Source organism: Canis lupus, chromosome X (genome assembly GCF_003254725.2).
Source record: "Canis lupus dingo isolate Sandy chromosome X, ASM325472v2, whole genome shotgun sequence".
Classification (NCBI taxonomy): Eukaryota; Metazoa; Chordata; class Mammalia; order Carnivora; family Canidae; genus Canis; species Canis lupus.
The window spans coordinates 32929334-32954110 of NC_064281.1; the positions used below are offsets into that span (position 1 = coordinate 32929334).

Sequence of the window (24777 nt, forward strand, 5' to 3'; positions counted from 1 at the left end):
CAAAAAAAAAACAAAAAACACCACACTACGCCAGGGGACCAGCAGTTTCGGCCACATTTGGGAACATGCTAGAAGTGCAAATTCTCAGGCCCCATCCCAGACCTACTGAAGCAGACACTGTGGTGGTGGGGCCCAGCATTCTATGTTTTAACTGTGCTCCAGGGGATTCTGAGGCTGGCTCTAGCCTGAGAAGCGCTGCGTAATTCATTTTTGCAACTTTTTTGTTTCTTCAATCATCCCCAGACTGCAGAGGTTTCTAGTAGCCCCACATCTACAACCTGAATGACAGAAGTTTTTGTCTTAACTCAGATCTTCAAATTTCAATAGTTTAAAATCACATCACATTAAAATTTTATCAAGATTGCTTCTCTATATATCCCCAATCCAAAGAGTAACATTTAGCAGATTCTGTGGCAGGTTTTTAAGAAATCATGAACATAGGGTATGAGCAGATAGTTCTAAATTACCAACAGCTTCAAATACTTATTTTGAGAATTTTTGTTATACATTTTCAGATGTCAACATAATCCTCTCCTGAGTTTTGTTGTTTTTGACTTAAAATAGAACTATAAATACACTCTTAGATCTACTATTTCAGTTTCAAGTCATTTCCTCCATTTATTTAACTCCAACATGGTGGCAGGCACTATGCTAGGTACTGGACAGCAAATGTTGAGGAGATCTGATAGTGACCTCAAAAATGTCACCTGTAGAGAGAAGCTAGTGAATGAAGCAGGACCAAAAAAAATGTATGTATAAAAGCTTTTGAGTATACCCAGCCTTCTCCCTCTTTCAGCCAACTAAAGAGAATTCAGGCATCCTCATTTCTTTTTCCATCCCTTGCCTCTGAGTTTTTGACCTTGGTATGGATGGGGCACTCTTTTTGGCGTGGAGAGGTATAAATCAAACATGGTGGGGGGGGTGTTAAAAGGCAGATGGAAATAGACAAAGAATCTTTTGTGTCCATCTATAACATCACCAGCTAAGTATGTACTTCTATCATATAATCTTTCAAGGAATCTCTGTGAGCCTCTTTGAACACCTATGATGGGGCTCATCAGGTCTTCTTTCATTATCTTCTTCTGGGAATACAGAAAGACTGCATTTCCCAGCCTGCCTTGGAGTTCAATGGCAACCATGTGATGAATTCTAGCCAGTGGACTTGCAGAGAGCAATTTTAGGCTTCAAACATGAAGCACAAAAGGAGCCTATGGTTTGTCTTTACAGTCTGCCCTCTTTGCAGAAACCCAGAAGTCATGTGTTCTAAATGTTGATGCTACAAGATGGTGGAGCCACCATCAGCCTGGGACTCTTAAAGACTAAGAAGAGTAGGGGCTTTAACTATAAACAACTTCCGGATCCCTGGGTGGCGCAGCGGTTTGGCGCCTGCCTTTGGCCCAGGGCGCGATCCTGGAGACTCGGGATCGAATCCCACGTCGGGCTCCCGGTGCATGGAGCCTGCTTCTCTCTCTGCCTGTCTCTGCCTCTCTCTCTCTCTCTCTCTCTCTCTCTCTGTGACTATCATAAATAAATAAAAATTTAAAAAAATTAAAAAAAAAACTATAAACAACTTCCTTGCACTGGGTGAAAAAGAAGATGGGTGAGAAAGGAAGATTTTGAGGAGTTTTGCTTTAGTCTAATTAGCCTTTTCACGGTTGTCAAGAGATGGAAGTAAATATTTGGGATTGTTCTGAAATTACCTTTTGGCTACTGAATCCTGCTTTTTAAATGCACCATAACTCACATCCTGAGCACCATGATTCTAAGTCAAAATCTTAGACTTGGGATCCCTGGGTGGCGCAGTGGTTTGGCGCCTGCCTTTGGCCCAGGGCGCGATCCTGGAGACCCGGGATCGAATCCCACATCAGGCTCCCAGTGCATGGAGCCTGCTTCTCCCTCTGCCTGTGTCTCTGCCTCTCTCTCTCTCTCTCTGTGACTATCATAAAAAAAAAAAATCTTAGACTTGATTCTTCTAAGTCAAAATCATCTAGCTAAGTATTACCAAAGTAAAATATAGTTGTTAAAATGGAGGAATGGACAAATGTCGTGGAAGCATGGAGGTAAAAGAGGCCAGGCCTGGAAAAACTTATTGGATGCCTGCTCTCCCAATAACACAAAGGGCTGCATAGGTCCTTTTGGCAGCCTCTTCTCTACCCACCCCAACCCCACCAAGCTGAAAGAAAAAACAAAACAAAGACAAGGCATAGACACTTGGTTAAAGGGGAAAAGAAGAAAATACTGGAAATTATCTACTGCATTTGGACAAGCAGCACCATGCCGATTAACATGGCTCTAGAACTCTCAGACTACAAGCCATTAAACACTGAAGATTACCTGGCATTAATACTGACTAGCAAGACATCAGGGAATCTAGTCCAAAAACACATTATAGGGGGTACAATTTAAGGACAGAATTTCTACCTACCTGAGCTGCAGAGCTAGGGCTGGAGGCATAATCTTTGCTCCTATCCTACCAATGAGGGTTGGGAACACACCTACAAGCTCCACCACGGTAATATGTCGAAGATCCAGGCCACACTGTGCTTGCTGGAAAAAAAAAAAACAGGCATGAGCATGAAGAAAGACTTCCAGGTTAAACTACAGACTCACAGAAGCAGCAGTGTTCTGTTTTGGGAAGTTTATTTGCCTACTCCAGGCATTCTTGAAAACAGTGGAGAAATTAGGGTTCAACTAGTGGTTATAAAACCTAAATATTTTCCTGGAGAAATCATTCAGAAATGACTTAGCAACAAGATTTTGAAAACCTACACAAGATGGCAGTCTATATTTCCAGGTGGGGTGAGACTTTGCATGAGCCTAAGATCCTAGAAAGTGTCCGAAACTACCCACAGAGAATTCTAATTTGTTTTCAAGGAGAGAAGAATATTTCCAGAGTCCCCTTATCTGCCCTTGCTTCTCCCTCCACCCCCATGCCCCTAAGCTCCTCATACCAACACAGTAAGAAAACACCCAGTAATCAAAGGTTTCAGTCTTCATCTAGTGCCCTAATTTTCACATCTGGTGACCTGACTTTTATGCCTGCTGCCCATAGGACACCCTTTGATAGCTTGTCGCTAGAGGCCGGGGTGAGTGGTGGGGGGGGACTTGCATTCCTGGGTCTCAAGAGACCATAACAACTGGAGAGACAGTTATTGGTAGACTACAACTCCTATAGCACAGCACAGATGGAAGACTGAAAACCAGCAGTTTTTTTTAAAGATTCATTTGAGAGAGTGAGAGAGCAAGAGGGTGAGCACGAGCAGGGGGTGGGGCAGAGGGAGAAGGAGAAGCAGGCTCCCCACTGAGCAGGGTGCCTGACATGGGACTCAATCCCAGGACCATGGAACCATGACCTGTGCTGAAGGCAGATGCTTAACCCACTGAGCCACCCAGGCGCCCCTACCAGCAGCGTTTCTGAGAATGGGACCTATCTTCTTGTCTGGTTGGTTTGGCCTGAGAGGCAGGCTTCTGGTTGGGCATGCATCTAGGGGCCAAGAGAGATGTTCTCAGGGACTGGAGGCCAGTGGATGCAATGTTTGTGCTCTACCTCCTCCTCATTCCACCTCACTAGAATCTCCCCCCCCCCCAAAAAAAAAAGCTATTCCTTTGTCTGGTCATTTGATTTTTATGGCTGTTGCCAGGGAACATCTTTCTATTACCTGGCTGTGGTATCCTACAGGACTGTAAGCAAAGGAGAGAGAGTTCTTAAACAGCCACCACCCTCAGGAGCTCAGTCATTATGTGAAGGAGGCCTGTGAGCTTATCATCACAGCTGGGGCCTGAAGGGCAGGCTTCTCCTTAAATACACATTGAAGAGCAGACTGTAAACCTTTCCAGAGACCTTGGAGGGCAGGCCCTGCACTCCCAGGTCCTATGGGACTGTAACAATCAGACAGTTCTTTGCAGGCTGCCACTCCCAGAGCACTAAATCCACAGCCAACTGAAGCACAATCCCAGTATTTCTGTGAAAGAAGCCTGTTCGTTTGTCCTGGATCTTAGGCTTCAGGTTTGGCACACACCTAGAGGCCTGCAGAGATGCTCTCAGGGAACACAGGCCAGGCCAAGGGACACCACCTTTTGCACTCTTTCATACTCTCTTGAAGTTTTCTTGGATTTTCCCAGGCAGGCAAATTAACTTGTTGCCCCATCCACTATGGATCAAAGCTCACAGTCACTCCTGACCAGAAAGCCTATTTGGGAAAATCTGGGAGTTGCTGTAAGTGACCTCTTCCAGTCCTGCCCAGGCAGGAACGTGGATCATGGCCCCACCAGCTATGGAATATGGCTTCCACCCCACTCTGACAGGGAAGATTGGTTAAGAATATCAGGGCACTACCTAACCCAGCCACTCCCAAGCTGGGAGGTAGGTAGACAGAGCTGATGGCCACCAGAGCAAACACAGTAGCCCTGCTCAGACATGAACTTGAAGGTTGGGTCAACTTGAGTCAAGACCAAAAATAAAGAGCATTGGCAGCCTTAGAGCTGCTGCTCCCACTGAGCCCAAGCAGGGAACCTAATGCATCACCTACTAATTGGTCACCCCACTTATTGCTGCATACAGCCTCCAGACCGCCCAACCAGGGCACCTTCCCACAACATAAGGGATGCTGAATGGCCTATTTAACAACCCGGCTTAGAGTGGCACTTGAACAGAGGGCACAGCCCGTGGCTTTCCCTGTCTACAGAGCAAAATTGGTAGCTTCACCCGACTATGATACTCAGTGTACACTCTTGCCTGATTCAGGTCCACAAGCAGTGAGCTGTGCTGACCCTGGTTCCATCCCACTGCCCCACCAGAACAGGGAAGCTAAGTCCTAGTTCCACCTTCTGCTGAGCATAGTAGCCAGTTCTGACAGTCTAATAAGCCTGACTAGACAATCCAGGCAAATGTGAAGCCCAACCTATAGCTTCACTTGGACAGGGAACCAAACCAGCAGTCTTACCAGCTATTTTCAGTAGTGTACACCCTCTACCCCCACCACCAGCCTTAGAACTTAAACAGTTGCCTTGCCCCAAAATAGACCCTCATAGCAGGCGCCCCACCCTCCCAAAGACATTATCTGCAGACATGCCCAAAAAACCAAAACTGAGCTTATTGCTGAGGAACGGTCTCAGTCAGAAACAACCTGCAATGTCTAGAAGAGAACACATACTCAAATGTGTAGATAGATACCAACATAAAGAATCAAGGATCATGAAAAAAATCACAAAAGGAAATCAATCAAGGATACCACCAAAGGGAACTAGACATCTTTAATAACTGATCCTAAAGAAATGGAGATCTATGAACTGTCAGAGAATTCAGGATAATTGTAAGATTTGTGAACTACAAGAATACATAGAAAACTAAACAAAGTTAGGAAAGCAATGCATAAACAGGAAATTCAACAAAGAGAAACAATTAAAATTCTATTCTAGAGTGAAAAAATATGTAACTCAACTGAAGAATTCCATACAGAGCTTCAAAAGCAGTCTTGACCATCCAGAAGGGGGGGACAATCAGCAACCTGGCAGATGTGGCATTTGAAATTACCTATAGGGTCCGAGGAGAAAAAAAGAATAAAGAATGGAAAAGAAGGAATAAAGCCCATAGGATTTATGGTAGAGAATGAAAAGAAACAATTCCAGAAGGAGGGGGAAAAAAAGGGAGAAAGGGGCAGAGAGTATATTTAAAAAATCATGGCTGAAAACTTCAAACCTGGGGAGAGAAATAGACATCCAAATCAAAGATGCCCAAATTATCTCAAATAGGGCTACACTGAGACACATTATAATTAAATTCTCAAAAGTCAAAGAGCAAGAATTTCAAAAACAGCAAAAGGAAAGAGTGAAGTTACATATAAGGGAATCCCATAAGACTATTACTGGATTTCTCAATAAACTTTTCAGGCCATAAGATAATGGAATGGCATATTCAAAATACTGAAAGAAAAAAACTCAACCAAGAATAATATATCAGGTGAAGCAGTCCTTCAGAAACAGAGAGAGAAAAATTTTCCTGAGCAAACCAAAGTTGGTTTCTCCATTAGACGTGCATTATGAGAAATGCTAAACAAATGAGTTAATTTAACTGGAAATAAAAGAATATTAGTTAATATCATAAAAACAGAAGACAACGTAAAAGTCACTATCAATGGCTAATATATGGTCAAAGTTGGATTCTGTAATATGATCAGGATGATAATTCACTTACAACTGTAACTTAAAAGTTAAAAAAATGGAGTAAAAATAACTCAAACTACAATCAGCTGTTATTAGTTATACACTATGAAACATGTGAACTGTAACATCAAAAACCTAGAGTGTAGAAGTACAAAGCTTAGGAATTCTACTGAAGTTAATATTGGTTTAAAACAGTGTTACAATTTTAAGATATTTTATGTAAGCCTCATGGTAACCACAAGGGAAAAACCTGTAGTAATTATACAAAAGAACATGATAATCAAACCACATCAAACACACACACACACACACACACACACACACACACACACACAGTAAATACACGGGAAGCAACAGATCTGCAAAACAATTAAAAAAACAGTTAACAAAATAGTAGAAGGTATGTTCTTATCAATAATTACTTTAAATGGAAACACATTAAATTCTCTAATCAAAAGACAGGATGGGGGCAGCCCTGGTGGTGCAGCGGTTTGGCGCCGCCTGCAGCCCGGAGCGTGATCCTGGAGACCCGGGATCAAGTCCCACATCAGGCTCCCTGCATGGGATGGGGCCTGCTTCTCCCTCTGCCTGTGTCTCTGCCTCTCTCTCGCTCTGTGTCTCTCATGAATAAATAAAAAAATAAAATCTTTAAAAACAAAAGACAGAATGGGTGAATGGATTTTTTTTAAAAAAGATACAACTATATGCTGCCTACTAGAGACCTACATTAGCTTTAAAGACACATATAGACTCAGAGTATGTGAATGAAAGGATATTTCAAGTAAATGGCAACCAAGAAAAGTAGAAGTAGCTGTACTTGTATCACAAAAACACTTTAAAATGGTAAAAAAAAAAAGAGAGACAAGGTCATTAATATAATGATAAAGGGATCAATATATCAGGAAGATATAAAAATCAAAAGTATTTACATACCTAACATCAGAGCAATGCAATACATAAAGCAAAAACACAGCTAAAAGGACAAATAAAGAGCAATACAAGAATGGATGGGGACTTTAATATTGTTAAACTCTGTCAACATTGGACAGATCACCTATTCTCCAAAGTTAACCAATAGGGAAATAGTGGATTTGAACAGTACAATAGACCAAATGGACCTAAATGACATATATTGAACATTCTATTTGAAAACAGCAGAGTACTCATGGAATACTCATGGAACACTTTCTAGGGCAGACCATATATTAGGCCACAAAACAAGTTTTAGCCAATTCAAGAAGAATAAAATCCAAATATCTTCTCTGTACATAACAGTATAAAACTAGAAATCAGTAACAAGAGGAAAATAGAAACACCCAAATACATGGAAATCAAACATTCCCCTGAATAGCCACTGTATTGGAGAAGAAATGAAAGGGGATATAAAAAAAGTATCTTGAGGCAAATGAAAATGAAAACATCAAAACATATGGGATACAGCAAAAGCAGTTCTGAGAGAAAAGTTCATAGCAATAAAAACCTATATTAAGAAGAAGTTTCCAAATAACCTAATTTTATACCTTAAGGAACTAGAAAAAGAAAAACAAACTGAGCCAAAAGTTAGCAGATGGGAGGAAATAAGAGTAGAGTGGAAATAAATATAGAATAGGAAAACAATAGAAAAAAATTTAACCAAACTAAGAATTGATTCTTTGAAAGAGAAACAAAATTGACATACCTTAACTAGACTAACCAAGGAAAAAAAAGAGATCCAAATCAACAAAATTATAAATGAAAAAGGAGATATTACAACTGATACTATAAAAGTACAAAGAATCACAAGAGGCTATTATGAACAAGTACACACCAAAAACTGGACAACTTAGAAGAAATGGAAAACTTAGCAACATACTAACTACCAATACTAAATTAAGAAAAAGTAAAAAATATGAAGAGTCCAGTTACTAGTAAGGAGACTGAATCAGTAATCAACAACCTCACAACCAAAAAAAAAAAAAAAAATACCCAGGACAAGATGGCTTCTTTTTTTTTTTAAGATTTTTATTTATTTATTCATGAGAGACACAGAGAGAAAGAGGCAGAAACACAGGCAGAGGGAGAAAGAGGCTCCATGCAGAGAGCCTGATGGAGGACTCGATCCTGGGACTCCAGGATCATGCCCTGGGCCGAAAGCAGGCACTAAACCGCTGAGCCACCCAGGGATCCCCACAAAATGGCTTCACTAGTGAGTTTTTTGAAGAAGACTTAAAACCAATCCTTCTCAAGTTCTTCCAAAAAACTGAAAAAGAGGGAATACTTTCAAATTCATTTTATGAGGTGACCGTTACCCTGAAACCACAGCCAGAAAAGGATACTACCAGAAGAGAAAACTGTAGAGACCAACATCCCTGATGAATACAGATGTAAAAATTTTCAATAAAATACTAGCAAACCAAATTCAGCAGTGCATTAAAAGGATCACTCGCCAGGATAAAAATGGGATTTATTCCTGAGATGCAAAAAATTTCAATATAGACATATCAACCAATGTGATCCATCAGACTAATAGAAAAAGTCACATGATATCTGAACAGATGCAGATAAAAGTACTGGATAGAATTTAAATTCCATTCATGATAAAAACTCTTAACAAATTAGGTATAAAAAGGAATGTACCTCAGTATAATAAAGGCCATATATGATAAACCCAAAGTTAATTTTATACGGAAGGGTTAAATGTTGAAAATTTTTCTTTTTTCTTAATATCATGAACAAAACAAGGGTGCCCATTCTAACCACTTCTATCTAACCGGTACTAGAAGACCTTTCCAGAGTAATCAGGTTGAAGGAAAGAGAGAAAAGGCAGCAGAATTGGAAAAGAAGTGAAATTTTCTCTATTTGCAGGTGACGTGATCTTATATAGAAGCAATCCTAGACTCCACCAGAAAATCGTGTGGTATCATCAATGCACTAAGTTACAGTATACAAAATTAACTTATAAAAATTAGCAGCATTTCTATACAGAATGAGTTATCTGAAAAAGAAAGAAAACAATCCCATTTACAGTAGCATCAAAAACAGTAAAATGCATACATAGGAATAAACTTAACCAAGGAGGTAAAAGATGTCTACTCAGAGCTACAAGGCATTGATGAAAGAAATCAAAACACAATTAAATGAAAAGGTATCCTGTGTTTGTGGATTGAAAGAATATCGTTTAAATGTGAATACTACCAAAAGCCATCTATAGATTCAATGCAATCACCATCAACATTGCAATGGCATTTTTTTACAGAAGTAGAAAAAAATATTAAAATTTATATGAAACCCACGAAAGACCCTAAATATCCAAGACATTCCTAAGAAGAAAAAATGGGAATCATTACACTTCCTGATTTTAAGCTACACTACAAAGCAGTTATAGAATCAAGAGTGTTCTACTGGTATAAAAAGAGACACACCGATTAATGAAACAGACTTGAGTGCTCAGAAGTAAACCCATGTATGTGCAGTCAACTAATATTTGACAAGGGATGCAAGAATATTCAATGAAGACAGTCTCATCAATAAATGGTGCTGGGAAAACTGAATATTCACATGTAAAATAATGAAATTAGACCTCTATCTCTTTTTTTAAAAGATTTTATTTATTTATTCATGAGAGACAGAGAGAGACAGAGAGAGAGAGGCAGAGACACAGGCAGAGGGAGAAGCAGGCTCCATGCAGGGAGCCCGACTTGGGACTCTATCCCGGGTCTCCAGGATCAGGCCCTGGACTGAAGGTGGCGCTAAACCACTGATCCACCTGGGCTACCCTTAGACCTCTATCTTATAACACTTATAAAAATTAACTTGGCATGGATTAAAGACTTAAACATAAGACCTGAAACCAGGAATTTCCTAGAAGGAAAATTAAGGAAAAAGCTCCTTGACATGGGTCTTGGCATTGATTTAGATATGCATCTAAAGCACAATCAACAAATGAAATACAAGTGGGACTAAATCAAACTAAAAAGCCTCTGCACAGCAATAGAAACAAAAAAGTGAAGACAACCTACTGAATGGGAAAAATATTTGAAAGCTATAGATCTAGGAAGGGGTTACAATCCAAAATACATAAAGAACTCATACAACTCAATAGCAAATAAATAAATAAATAAATAAATAAATAAATAAATAAATACACCCCCCACACACACACACAAATAATCTAATTAAAAAGTGGAAAATATCTGAATAGAATTTTCTCCAAAGATACACAGAAGATCAACAGGTACATGCAAAGATGCTCAACATCACTACTCATCAAGTAAATGTAAATCAAAACTATGAGACTCCTATTAGAATGCCATCAACAAAAAGGCAAAAGATAACAAATCCTGGTAAGGATGTGGAGAAAAAGGAACCCTGTGCACTGCTGGTGGGAATGTATATTGGTGCAGTCATTATGGAAAATAGTATGTAGGTTACCTCCCAAATTGAAAATAGAACCTCCATATGATAAAGCAATTCCACTTCTGGATATTTATCCAAAGAAAACAGTAACACTAACTCAAAGAGTGTTCATTGAAAAATCATTTACAAGAGCCAAAATATAGAAACAACCTCAGTGTCTACTGATGGATGAATGGATAAAGAAAATGAGAGGTTGTAGACACACAATGAAATATTACTCAGCCAAAAGAGAATAAAACCTTGCCATTTGCGGGCAGCCCTGGTGGCACAGCGGTTTAGCGCCGCCTGCAGCCTGGGGTGTGATCCTGGAGACCCAGGATCGAGTGCCGCATCAGGCTCCCTGCATGGAGCCTGCTTCTCCCTCTGCCTGCATCTCTGCCTCTCTCTCTCTCTGTGTGTGTGTCTCTCATGAATAAATAAATAAAATCTTAAAAAAAAAAACCTTGCCATTTGCAACACCACGAATGGACCTTGACAGCATTATCCCAAGTGAAATAAGTTAGAAAAAGACCAATACTGTATGATCTCACTTATATGTGAAATGCAAAGAAAAAAAAATCCAAACTCATAGAAAAAAGCTATCTTTGGATTTGTGGTTACCAGAGATGGGAGTTGGAGGGAGGGGGAATTGGAGAAAGGTGATCTAAAGGTAGAAACTTCCAGTTACAAGATACATACTAGCAATATAACGTGCAGCACGATGAGTATAGTTAGCACTGCTGAATGATATATGTGGATGTTGTTAAGAGAGTACAACCTGAGAGGTCACATCACAAGGAAAAAAAATTTTTTTTTTTGCTTTCCATTCTTATTGTATATACATGAGCTGATGGACGCTGACTAAACTTACTGTGGCGATCATTTTATAATATATGTAAGTCAAATCATTATGCTATATACCTTAAACTCATACAATGATGTAGGTCAATTATTTATAAATATAACTGGGGGAGAAAAAGATCCAGAGAAAGGAAAATGTAGCAATGACATACAGTAAATTCTCCATAACTGGAGAATAATTATATATATATATATATATATATATATATATATATATATATATATACCTCTTGTGAAATGATGGAGATCTGTAATTTACCTGATAAGACATTCAAAGTAATGGTTGTAAAGATACTCACTGCACTTGGGAGAATGAATGAATGAACACAGTGACAACTTCAACCCACAGATAAAAAAATATAAGAGTGGTTCAACAGCAGACCAGATGAAGCAAAAGAAAGGATCAGTGAACTCAAACACAAGGCATGGAACACAATCACAGCAATAAAAAGAAACAAGAATGAAAATAGTAAAGATAGCTTAATAGCCTTATGGGACAACATCATTTGGAGTAACATTCACCTTGTAGGGGCTCCAGAAGGAGAGAAAAGAGAGAGAGAGAGAAAGGGGCAGAAAACTCATTTGATGAAGTAATGGCTGAAAATGTCTCTAACCTGAGGAAGGAAACAGACATCCATCTAGATCCAGGAAGCACGGAATGTCCAAATAAGAGAAACTCTAAGAGACCCACATATTGAGTCACAGCATAATTAAAATTTCAAATGTTAAAAGTCAAGGAGAGACTCTTAAAGCAGCAAAAGAGAAATATCTTGTTAAATTCAAGGGAGCCTCCACAGCCCCCTTCAGAGTTTTCAGCAGAAACTCTTCAGGCCAGAGAAAGTGGCACAATACATTCAAAGTGCTGAAAGGAAAAAAATCTCCCAACCAAGAAGACTCTACCCAGTGAAAGTTATCATGCAGAATGGAAAGAGAGAGAAAGATTTTTACAGATAAGCAGAAGCTAAAAGAGTTCATCACCACTAAACCAGCCTTACAAAAACTATTAGAGATTTCTTTATGCCAAAATAGGAGGGAACTAATTCATAACAAAGAAACATATGAAAGGGGATGCCTGGGTGGCTCAGTGGTTGAGCGGCTGCCTTTGGCTTGGGGTGTGATCCCGGGATCCTGGGATGGAGTCCTGCAGGGAGCTGGTTTCTCCCTCTGCCCATGTCTCTGCCTCTCTCTCTATCTCACGAATAAATAAAATCTTTAAAGAGAAAAGAAACATATGAAAGATTCACTGGCAAAGGTAAATATATAGTAAAAGTAGTGGATAGATCACATAAAGCTAGTATGAAGGTTAAAAGACAAGAGTACTAAAATACAACTATCAAGGGATACAAAAGATAAAAAGATGTACATTATTACATTAAAAACAAAATATCAAAAAAAAATTAAAAAAAAATATCAGGGGAGAGAATACAAATTTAGAGTTTCAGAATGCATTCAGACTTAAGTTCTAATCAAATTAAAATAGACCATTATAAATATAAGTGTTTGTGTAAGCCTCATGGTAACTACAAAGCAAAAACCTATGGTAGAAACAAAATATAATGAGAAAGGAATCTAAGCATAATACTAAAAGTCATCAAACCACAAATAAAAGAGCTAGAGATGAAGAAAGGAACATAGTACAAAACAGCCAGAAAGTAAGAACATGACAATAAGTATGTATCTGCCAATAATGACTTTAAATGTAAATATATGAAATTCTCCCATCAGAAGATATAAAGTAGCTGAATGGATAAAAAAGCAAAACAAAACAAAACACAAGACTCATCTATATGCTTCTTATAAGAGACTCACTTTAGATATAAGAATACTCAGATTGAAAGTGAAGGGTTGAAAAAAGATATTCCATGCAAATGGTAACCAAAAAAGAGCTGGGGTAAGTATACATAGACAAGATAGACTTTAAAACAATCTAATAAGAGGCAAAGAAAAGTATCAGATAATGATACAGGGATCAATCCAAGAAGAGGACAGAAAATTTGTGAATCTTTATGGACATAACATAGGAGCAACTAAATATATAAGCCAAATGTTAACAGACCTAAAGACAGAAATAGCAATACAATAGGACACTGTACTATCCCCACTCACAACAATAGATAGCTCATCCAGACAGAAGATTAATAAGGAGGCATTGTCCTTACACAACATGTTAGATCAGATAGACTTAACAGATCTGTAGAACATTCCATATAAACGCAACAGAATACATTCTTCTTTTTTTGAAGGTTTCAAATGTACTTTATTTCTTAAATCATGCCATATTTTAGTGGGTGCACAGTGCTTTCACTTGGCATCAATTATGAGTTGGTTTTGAAACAATTCATTATTACACCAGCTGGGATTACTGATCCCTCCATTCCTTTGGGGTGACTCTGCCAACAGAGGACAGGTTCCATTCTATTCCAATTTGTGTTGCTGTATATGCCAATACAGCAATACAGAAAGTGGCTCCACTAGCCAATGCAGCATTACCATATTTGTCATGGAAATCAGGAGCCTGTTTCTGGTGACTCTGCCTTGCCATTGTTTGTGGAATGCTTTGAACAGAGATGACTTAGAGCATTTCTGGCCACGGAAACATCCTGAAGCTGAAGGCAGAATGGTGCAACTGCAGTTACTGCTTTAGAATACATTCTTCTTAAGGGCACATGGAACATTCTCCAGGATAGATCATATGTTAGGCCAAAAAACAAGTTTTAATACATTTAAGAAGATTGAAATATCAAATATCTTTTCTGACCACAGTGGTATGAAATTAATGAGTTACCAGAAAGCTGGAAAAATTCATAAGTATATGAAGATTAAACAACATGCTACTGAACAAGCAATGGGTCAGCAAATCAAAAGAGAAATCACAAAAAAATACCCTGAGACAAATCAAAATGGAAATACAACCAAAAATTATGTGATGTAGCAAAAGCAGGCCTATGAGAGAAGTCCATAGTGATAAATGCCTATCTCAAGAAGCAAGAAAAGTCTCTATAAAACAATCTAACTTTACACGTTGTCAAGGATCTAGAAAAAGAAAAGCCCAAAGTTAGAAGAAAGGAAATAAGATCAGAGTAGAAACAGATGAAATAAACAATAGAAAAGATCAATGAATAGGAATAAGTTCCTTGAAGAGATAAAATTGACAAACCGGTAGCTAGACTCACAAAGGGAAAAAGAGAGGAGTCAAAATGAGAAATGAAAGAGGAGACATTAAAACTGATAGCACAGAAATACAAAGGATCATAAGAGACTACTATGAACAATTACACACCAAGAAATTTGAGAACCTAGAAGTGGATCAATTCCTAGAAATATACAATCTTCTAAGATCAAATCACAAAGAAACAGAAAATCTGAATAGACCTAGTACTTACCAGTAAGGATACTGAATTGGTAATCAAAAACCTCTCAACAAACAAAAGACCAGGACTACACAGCTTCACTGGTGAATTCTCCCAAACATTCAAAGAAAAACACAAGTCCTTTTCAAACTCTTCCAAAACAAAACAAAACAAAACCCCCCCCAAAAAAAAAAAAACACACACACAGAAGAGGAGGGAACACTTCTAAACTTATTTTATGATGGTAGTATTTCCCTTTTACCAAAACCAGATAAGGACACTATAAGAAAATAAAATTACAGGCCAATATCCCTGATGAACACAGCTTCATAAATCCTCAACAAAACATTAGCGAGCCTATTTCAACAGTACATTAAAAGAACACAAACCATCATCAAATGGGATTTGTTCCAGGGATGCAAAGATGAGTCAACACTGCTAATCAATGTGATATAACATGTTAACAAAATGAAGGATAAAAACTATATGATCAAAATAGATGCAGAAAAAGCATTTGACAAAATTCAACATCCATTACTGATAATAAGTCTCAACAAAGTGGCTATCGAGGAAAGAAAGGTCCAAATAATAAAGGCCATCTATGACAGGCCTACATCTAACATCATACTCAGTGGTGAAAAGGTAAGAGCTTTTCCTCTAAGATCAGGAACAAGACAAAAATGCCCATTTTCACCACTTTTATTCAATATAGTACCAGAAGTCCTAGCCACAACAATTAGAAAAAGAAAGAAAAGCCACACAAATTAGAAGTGAAACTTAGTATTTGCAGAAGACATATTATACATGTAAAACCCTAAAGACTGCACCAAAATACTGTTAGAACTAATAAATTCAGCAAAGTTACAGGATACAAAATCAATATACAAAGATCTTTTGCCTTTTTATACACTAATAAGCTATCAGAAAGAGAAATTTAAAAAACCATCCCATTTACCAGTGCATCAAAAGGGATAAGATAATTAGGAATGATTTAACCAAGATGGTGAAAACCTGTACACTGAAAACCATAAGACACTGATGAAAGAAACTAAAAGAGATATAAAAACAAATAGAAAGCTATTCCATCCTCATGAACTGGAAGATCATTGTTAACATGTCCATACTGTCCAAAGAAATCTACAGATTCAATGAAATCCCTATCAAAACTCCAAAGCCATTTTTCATAAAAATAGATCAAACAATGCTAAGATTTGTAGAGAATTACAAAACCCAAAGCAATTTTAAGAACAAAGCTGGAGGTATCACGCTTCCTGATTTTAAACTGTATCGCAAAACAGTATGGTGTTGGCATAAAAACACACAGATCAATGGAACAGAATATAGAACCCAGAAATAAACATATATGGTCAAATTATTTTATGACAAAAGAGCCAAGAGTATAGTGGGGAAAGGACAGTCTCTTCAATAAATGATTTTGGGAAAACAGGTCTACTATCTTATACCATATACAAAAATAAAATTAAATGAGCTAAAGACATAAATAAGAGATCTGAAACCATAAAATTTCTAGGAAAAAAAACAGGTGGTAAGCTCCTTGGCATAGGTCTTGGTGGTAATAGTTTGGATTTGACATTAAAAGAAAGGCAACACATTCTGGGGAAGATGGCAGATTAGGAGGATCCTAGGCTCACCTCATTCCAGGGATACCCCTAGATAACCCCCAAATCAGTGAAAATAACCCATAAAATGAACCGGAGACTAGCAGAACAGACCCTCCACAGTGAAATGTAGGAAAGAAGCCACATCGAAGAGGGGAAGAAAGGTAGAGATGCAATCAGGAGACAGAATGACCTGCAGGACTGCCCATGGGAGGGAGGGTCACTGTGAGCAGGAAGAGAGGAGAGGAACAGACCCCACACAAGGTGCTCCAGGCATGGAGGACCAGCACTGGGAAGAAAAATCCCTGTAATATTTGGCTTTCAAAACCACAGGGCTCTAACTTCACGAATTCTTATAGTGGGGCTTAATACATGGAACTTTAAACATCAGTGGGCTCAGGTGTGGGAGAGCCTGAAGGCTACAGGAAACTGAATCCCTACCCTTAAAGAGGCAGCACTTTGAAAAATACTTGGATTATATGGGGAAAAGATCAGTTTACTCCTCTCATAGCATGTGCTAGAGGGGCAGGGATCTTTGAGAGATTTCTTTAAGAACAAAAGAGCTGGAGGGCCCCATTTCCTACTCAACCCCTCCAACCTAGATACACAGATACCTGCAGGACCAGCACAGCACCAACACTCCTCACCTATCTGGCTAACAGTGGGCCCTGGCACTTTGCTGGCACTGCACACCTCTCCCCCTACCCCCCATGTTCTCCTATGGACCCACCCCTCCACCACACCCTTGACAGGAGTCCATCCAAAGTGGTGCCCCGGGATCCCTGGGTGGCGCAGCGGTTTGGCGCCTGCCTTTGGTCCAGGGCATGATCCTGGAGACCCGGGATCAAATCCTATGTCGGGCCCCCGGTGCATGGAGCCTGCTTCTCCCTCTGCCTATGTCTCTGCCTCTCTCTCTCTCTCTCTCTCTGTGACTATCATAAATAAATAAAAAATTAAAAAAAAATCTTCTTATAAAAAAAAAAAAACAAAACAAAACAAAGTGGTGCCCCAAGTGCAGCAGTGTCCGAGCCACCCCAACAGGGGCCAGCACCACCCCCAAAGTGTCTCCTGCCCTGGGGACAGGGGAAGAAAACCACAAGTACCAGTTCAACTTTGGCCCCAGCAGTGGACTAGGAGCAGACATTTGGCCTGACTGCAGGTGCCATCTACCAATGAGAGCTTCTCAGGGTCTAACACATGGAGAGTACCCTGCAGTTTGGTGCAAATGTCTGATCTGACCCAACTCAAGCCCAAGATGGAACCAAATCCTGCCCCCAACAGGCAAACAGGTTCTGGTAAACAGGGTACATTGCACGCAGGGCAAGAGATATATCCGACTTTCTTAACACATAAACAGACACAGAAAGTTAGGCAAAATGAGGAGACAGAGGAATAGGTCTCAAATTAAAGAATAGGAAAAAAATCACAGCAAGAACACTAAAATAAATATGCCTAATAGAAAATTTTAAGTAATGGTTATAAAGATACGGACTTAAGAGTGGAGGACCTCAGTGAGGCCCTCAACAAAGAGAAGGAAAACATAAAAAAAAAAACAATCAGAGATGAAGAACTCAATTGAAATTAACAATATGCTTGATGGAATAAATAGACTACAGGAAGCAGAAGAACACATCAGCAACCTGGAAGATAGAGTAATGAAAAGCAATCAAGCTTGGGACGCCTCGGTGGCTCAGCAGTTGAGCGGCTACCCTCAGCTCAGGGCATGATCCCGGAGTTCCAGGATTGAGTCCCACATCAGGCCCCCTGCATGGAGCCTGCTTCTCCCTCTGCCTGTCTCTCTCTCTCTCTCTGTCTCTGTCTCTCATGAATAAGTAAATAAAAAATTTTTTAAAGAAAAGCAATCAAGCAGAATAGGAAAGAAAAAAGAATAAAGAATGAAAATAGATTAAGGGAACTCAGCAACACCATTAAGCAGAGTAACATTTGCGTTATAGGGATTCCAGAAGAAAAAGGGGCAGAAAATTTATATGAAGAAATAGCTGAAAACTTCATGAAGCTGGAGAAGGAAACAAATCTAGATTCAGGGGGCACAAAAAGCCCCCAACAAAATCAACCCAAGGGAGTCCACACCAAGAAACACAGTAATGAAAATGGCAAAAAGCAGTGATAGAGAATTTTAAAAGCAGCAAGAGAAAAGAAAACCATTACATAGAAAGGAAATCCCATAAGGTTATCAGGTGATTTTTCAGCAGAAACCTTGCAGTCCAAAAGAGTGTCATGACATATTCAAAGTGCTGAAAGGGGAAAACCTACAACCAAGAACACTCTTCCAGTGAGGCTATCATTCAGAATAGAGGAGACATAAAGAGGCTCCTAGACAAACAGAAGTTAAAGGAATCCATCACTGAACTAGTTTTACAAGAAATGTTAAAAAAGGAATCTTTAAGTGGAAAGGAAGGACCATAAGCAGGAGTAAGAAAAGTAGGAAGCGCAAAAGTAGTAAAATTAAATTATAAAAATCAGTCAAGGGACTCACAAGATCAAAGGATGCAGAGTTTGACACCACATACCAGACAGACTGGGGGTTGGAGAGGAGAAGAGTACTTATAGAATGGATTCAAACTTAAGGAAACATCAACTTAGTATGCATAGATGTTATATATGAAGTCCAATGGTGACCACAAACAAAAAACCCCAGAAATACACATGCAAAAAATAAAAAGAATCCAAGTATATCACTAAAGAAAGCCAACTTACCATGAGAAAAGAGAGCAAAGGAAGAAAGGAACAGAGAAGAATGCCATAAAAGAAGTAACAAAATGGCAGTAAGTACACACCTATCAAAAATAAGATTGAATGTAAATGGACTAACTACTCCAATCAAAAGACATAGGGTGTAAGAATGGATTAAAAAATGACTCGTGTATATGCTGCCTACCAGAGACTCATTTGAGACCTAAAGATAAATGCAAATTGAAAGTGAAGGGATGGAAAAAAAATTTATCATGCAAATGGAAGTAAAAGAAAGCCATTGTAGCAATACTTCTATGAGACAAAATAGACATTAAAACAAAGACTGTAATGAGAGACAAAGAAGGACACTATATAATTATAAAGGGGACAATCCAACAAGAAGATATAACAATTTTTAAATATTTATGCATCCAACATGGGAGCACCCAAATACATAAAGCAGCTAATAACAAACATAAAGTAAGTAATCTATAGGAATACAATAATGGTAGAGGGCTTTCACACCCTATTACATCAATGGCTAATTCAACCAAACAGAAAAAAAAATCAACAAGGAAACAGTGGGTTTCAATGACACATTGGACCAGATGAATCAACAGATATATTCAGAACATTCCATCCTAAAACTGCAGAATACATATTCTTTTCAAGTGTACATAGAACACTCTCCAGAGTAGATCACAAGTCAGGACACAAAACCAAGTCTCACAAATTCAAAAAGATTGAGGTCATACCATGCACCTTTTCTGACCACAACATTATGAAACTTGAAATCAACTATAAGAAAAAATCTGGAAAGAAACAAATACATGGAGGTTAAATGACATGCTACTAAACAATAAATGGGTCAAGAAAGAAATCAAAGAGGAAATGACAAAATAATGGGTGACATATGAAAATAACACAATGGTCCAATGTCTTTGGGATGCAGCAAAAGCTCTTCTAAGAGGGAAGTAGATAGAAGTGCAGACCTACCTCAAGAAGCAAGAAAAAAATTTCAAACAACCTAGCCTTACAGCTAAAGGAGCCAGAAAAAGAACAAACAAAACTCAAAACCTGTAGAAGGAAAGAGATAATAAAGACTGGAGGAAATAAATGAAATACAACCTTAAAATACCCAATAGAACAGATCAATGAAACCAGAAGCCGATTCTTTGAAAAGATCAACTAAATTTATAAACCTTTAGCCAGATTAATCAAAACCAATGGAGAGAGGACTCAAAAGCAAAAATTATGGGGGAGAAATAACAACCAACACCACAGGAAAAAAAAAAACAATCATTTAGAGAATATTACAAAAAATATATGCCAAGAAATTGAACAACCTAGAAGAAATGAAGAAATTACTAGAAACATGGAATGTCCCAAAACTGAATCAAGAAGAAATAGAAAATTAAAAAGACTGGTAACCAGCAATACAACTGAATCAGTAATCAAAAAATTCCCAAGAAACAAAAGTCTAGGGCCAGATGAGTTCATAGATGAATCCTACCAAACATTTAAAGAAGTGTTAATGCCTATTCTTCTCAAAATATTCCAAAAAATAATGTAGTGGGAAAGCTTCCAAATTCACTCCATGAGGCCAGCATTAATATAATGCCTAAACTAGATAAAGACACCACAAAAAAGAAGTATAGGCCAGTATCTGATGAAAATTGATGCAAAGATTCTCAACAAAATATTAGCAAACCAAATCCAAGGATACATTAAAAAAAATCATTCACCATCATCAAGTGAGATTTATTCCTGGGATGCAAGGATGGTTCGATACTCACAAATCAATGTGATACATCATGTCAATGAGACAAAGTATTAAAACCATATTATTACCTCCACAGATAAAGAAAAAGCATTTGACAAAGTACAATATCAATTCATGATAAAAACACCAAAACCCAAATAATCCAATTAAAAAATGGGCAGAAGACATGAACAGAAGTTTTTCCAAAGACAACATACAGATGGCCAAGAGAAACATGAAAAGATGCTCAACATAACTCTTCAGGGGAATGCAAATCAAAACTACAATGAGATATCACTTCACATCTGTCAGATGGCTAAAATCAAAACCACAAAAAACAACATGTGAGGAAAAAGGAAATTCCCTTGTGCACTGTTGGTGGTAATATAAACTGGTTCAGCCACTGTGGAAAACAGTATGGAGGTTCCTCAAAAAATTAAAAATAGGATTACCATGCAATCCACTAATTCCACTACTGGGTATTTGCCTGAGGAATATGAAAACACTAATTCAAAAAGATATAAGCACCCCTGTGTTTATTGCAGCATTATATACTATGGCCAAATTCTGGAAGCAAACCATATGTCCATCAATAGATGAATGGAAAATGAAGATGTGAGATAGATATATAGATATATATAATGGAATATAATACGTATATAAATACATTTCACATATATATGTATGCATATATATGGATATGGATAGATAGATGTGTAAAATGGAATATTAGCCATAAATAAGAGTGGAATCTTGCCATTTTCAGCAACATGGATGGATCTAGAGGGTATAATGCTCTAAGTGAAATAAATTAGAGAATGACAAATATCACACAATTTCACTTCTATTTGGAATTTAAGAAACAAGACAAACAAAAAAGAGACAAACCAAAAAACAGACCCTTAACTGATGGTTACCAGAGGGGAGGTGGATGGGGGGGTGTGAAATAGTTGATGGGAATTAAAGGATATACTTACCAGGACGAGCACTGAGTAATGTATATAATTGTTAAATCACTATATTGTACACCTAAAATTAATATAACACTGTATGTATACTACTTTAATTATACTACAATTAAAATTTTTTTAAAGGCAAAAAAAAAAACCCAAAACAAAATGAGTACAAACCAAAAAGCTCTGCACATCAAAGGAATCTATCAATAAAATCAACATGTAACCTGCTGAATGAGAGAAAACATTTATAAATCATTTATCTGATTGGGGTTAATATCCAAAATATATAAAGAACTCCTACAATTCAATAGCAAAACAATCTAATTAAAAAATGGGCAGAAGACATGAACAGAAGTTTTTCCAAAGACAACATACAGATGGCCAAGAGACACATGTAAAGATGCTCAACTTCACTCATCTTCAGAGAAATGCAAATCAAAACCACAATGAGATACCACCTCACACCTGTCAGAACGGCCAAAATCAAAAACACAAGGAATAAGTGCTGGTGAGGATGTGGAGGAAAGGGAACCCTTTGTGCACTGTTGGTGGGAATGTGGTACAGCCACGATGGAGAACAGTATGGAGGTTCCTCAAAAAGTTAAGAATATAACTACCATCTGATCCATCAATTCCACTTCTGGGAATTTGTCTGAAGAAAACAAAACACTATCAAAAGATATCTGCACTTCCATGGTCACCACAGCATTATTGACAATATCCAAGACCTGGAAACAACCTAATTTTTCCATCAATGGATGAATGGATAAAGAAAATGTGATATATGTACACAGTGGATTATTGAGTCATAGAAAAGAATGAGATCTTCCTATTTCCAACAGCATGGTCAGTCCTTGGGATCATTATGGTGAGTGAAATAAATGAGACAGAAAAACAAATACCATATGATCTTACTTCTATGTGAAATCTACAAAAACTGAAAAAGACAACAAAACCAAAAAGTGATCTCGTGGATATAGCGAATAGACATGTCTTCATGAGGCAGGGGTGGGAAGATGGGCAAAGTGGGTGAAGAGGGCCAAAAGGTGCAAGTTTCAAGTTATAAAAAGTCTCAAGTATGTAATGTACAGCATGGTGACTATAGTTAATGAGACTCTATTGCCTATTTGAAAGTAGCTAGGAGAGTGGATTTTAAAAGTGCTTATAAAAAAATGTATATCTAGGTTTGGTGACAGATGCTCACTGTAATATTGTGATGATCTTCTGTAATACATATAAATATTGACTTATGATGTACTACTAAAACTAATGTTACAAGTCAATGATAACCTCACTTTTTAAATTTATTTTAAAATTTTTATTTATTAATTAAATTAATTTATATGAGAGAGAACAAGCAAGTGAGTGGGGGCGGAGTAGAAGAAGAGGGAGAGAATCTCAAACAGATTCTGCACTGAGTGTGGAGCCCAACAAGGGGCTTGATCCCAGGACCCTGAGATCATGACCTGAGCTGAAACCAAGAGTCAGATGCTTAACTGACTGAGCCACCCAGGTGTCAATGATATTCCATTTAAAAAGAGAGGAAAAAAGAAAATTCTAGCCCGATGAGTCAGCCCCTGGCAAGTGTCTTGGGGATGTGGCACCTTCAACCATGTGCTAGGAGGTCACATCAGGAACAGTGATGGTAACTGGGAACAGTAAAAAAAAATATGATGAATCTGGTTAAATAGGGAAAGAAAAATTTAAACTGCTAAGTTACTATAACACCAAGTATTTTACCACAATTCACTGAAGCATCTTCTGTAAGGTGATGGAATTGGTAAAAAGGATAAAAATATGTATTTTTATTATTCTAACTGAACCACCTATGTCAATCAAACCTTTCCTTGAAGGCTCCAGTTAAAATGTCGATGTAAGTATGTTGTGTGGGAGGTCACATAGAAACACCCGGATACCAAATATCTTAGCCAACTGAGAGAGGCAAACTGAAGGGGTCCATTAAAATCTGCTTTTTGCTCCTTTTCCCCCCACTTCACATGTGCCTTATAATGCAAATAGTATAGGCCCTCCGGGTAAGGGATGAGGAGTTAATGACTTTTTTCCCCTAAAGATTTTATTTATTTATTCATGAGAGACACACAGAGAGGCAGAGGTAGAGGAAGAAGAAGGCTCCACTCGGGGAGCCCGATGTGGGACTCGATTCCAGAACCCCAGGATCACATCCTGAGCCGAAGGCAGATGCTCAACTGCTGAGCCACCCAGGGGCCCCTAATGACTTCTTTCAAACAGATAACATCTAAGGAAGGCCCAGGGGAGGATGACCAGAGGCAGCCCTTCTATGCATATTCTAGACCAGCGACACTGGACATCTGGACGCCAAAACGCCCCACCCCAGCTCCAAGGAATAACACCTGGGCCCTCATCTTTGTTCTAACTGGTTCCTGGATGCCTGAGAAGCCACATACACCAGTCCATGATCCTCAATAAAATCCCCAGACCCCGAACAAAGGCGGGCCTCCATCTCTTTTCCTTTCTGAATCTCCCCAGGCACTCTACGTGCATTCTCTCTACACCTTCTATAAACTCCACTTTCACCTCCTGCTGGCTTGCATTTGATTTCGATCCTGTGTACGGACAGGGACCCTCTTGGTTGGTCCTGAGGGACCCCACTCTGAGTCATTGGACTCTGCCTACTGGCATCACAATGATTTAATTAGCAATTTAGCAAGTACCCAAAAGGATGGGATAGAGTCAGGTGGGAGACAGCAAACATTTTTTAGTTAAGGGCCAGATAGTAAATATGTTAGGCTTCCGGGGCTGGATGGTCTGTATCCTAACTATTCAACTGTGCCACCATAGTGCAAAAGCAGCCGTAGACAGTGCACAGATGAAAGAGTGTGGCTGTGTTCCAATCAAATTTCACTTGCAAAAGTGATAGTTTGCCAACATAGAGGAAAAGTTGCCTGGTTTATTCATTTTTCTACAAAATTAAGAAATCAGGAAATGTATGCTTGTGTGGTATGTACAGCCTGCAAGGC

General features: G+C 38.5%; 2 protein-coding genes across 3 annotated transcripts in view; one reads left to right on the plus strand and one right to left on the minus strand.

Moving 5' to 3' along the window:
* Positions 1–24489, plus strand: part of SYTL5 (synaptotagmin like 5) — a 286474-nt gene extending 261985 nt beyond the window's left edge. The window contains exon 19 of the mRNA XM_049107699.1: positions 24029–24489. The gene's annotated coding sequence lies outside the window, so the exon portion shown is untranslated. The remainder of the gene's footprint in view (positions 1–24028) is intronic.
* The window catches only part of SRPX (sushi repeat containing protein X-linked), a 112359-nt gene that overhangs the window by 9410 nt on the left and 78172 nt on the right, over positions 1–24777 (minus strand). For both annotated transcript variants that reach the window (XM_025440043.3, XM_025440033.3), the window contains one exon: positions 2426–2547. In XM_025440043.3, coding sequence (XP_025295828.2) covers positions 2426–2547 — 122 coding nt within the window. The remainder of the gene's footprint in view (positions 1–2425; positions 2548–24777) is intronic.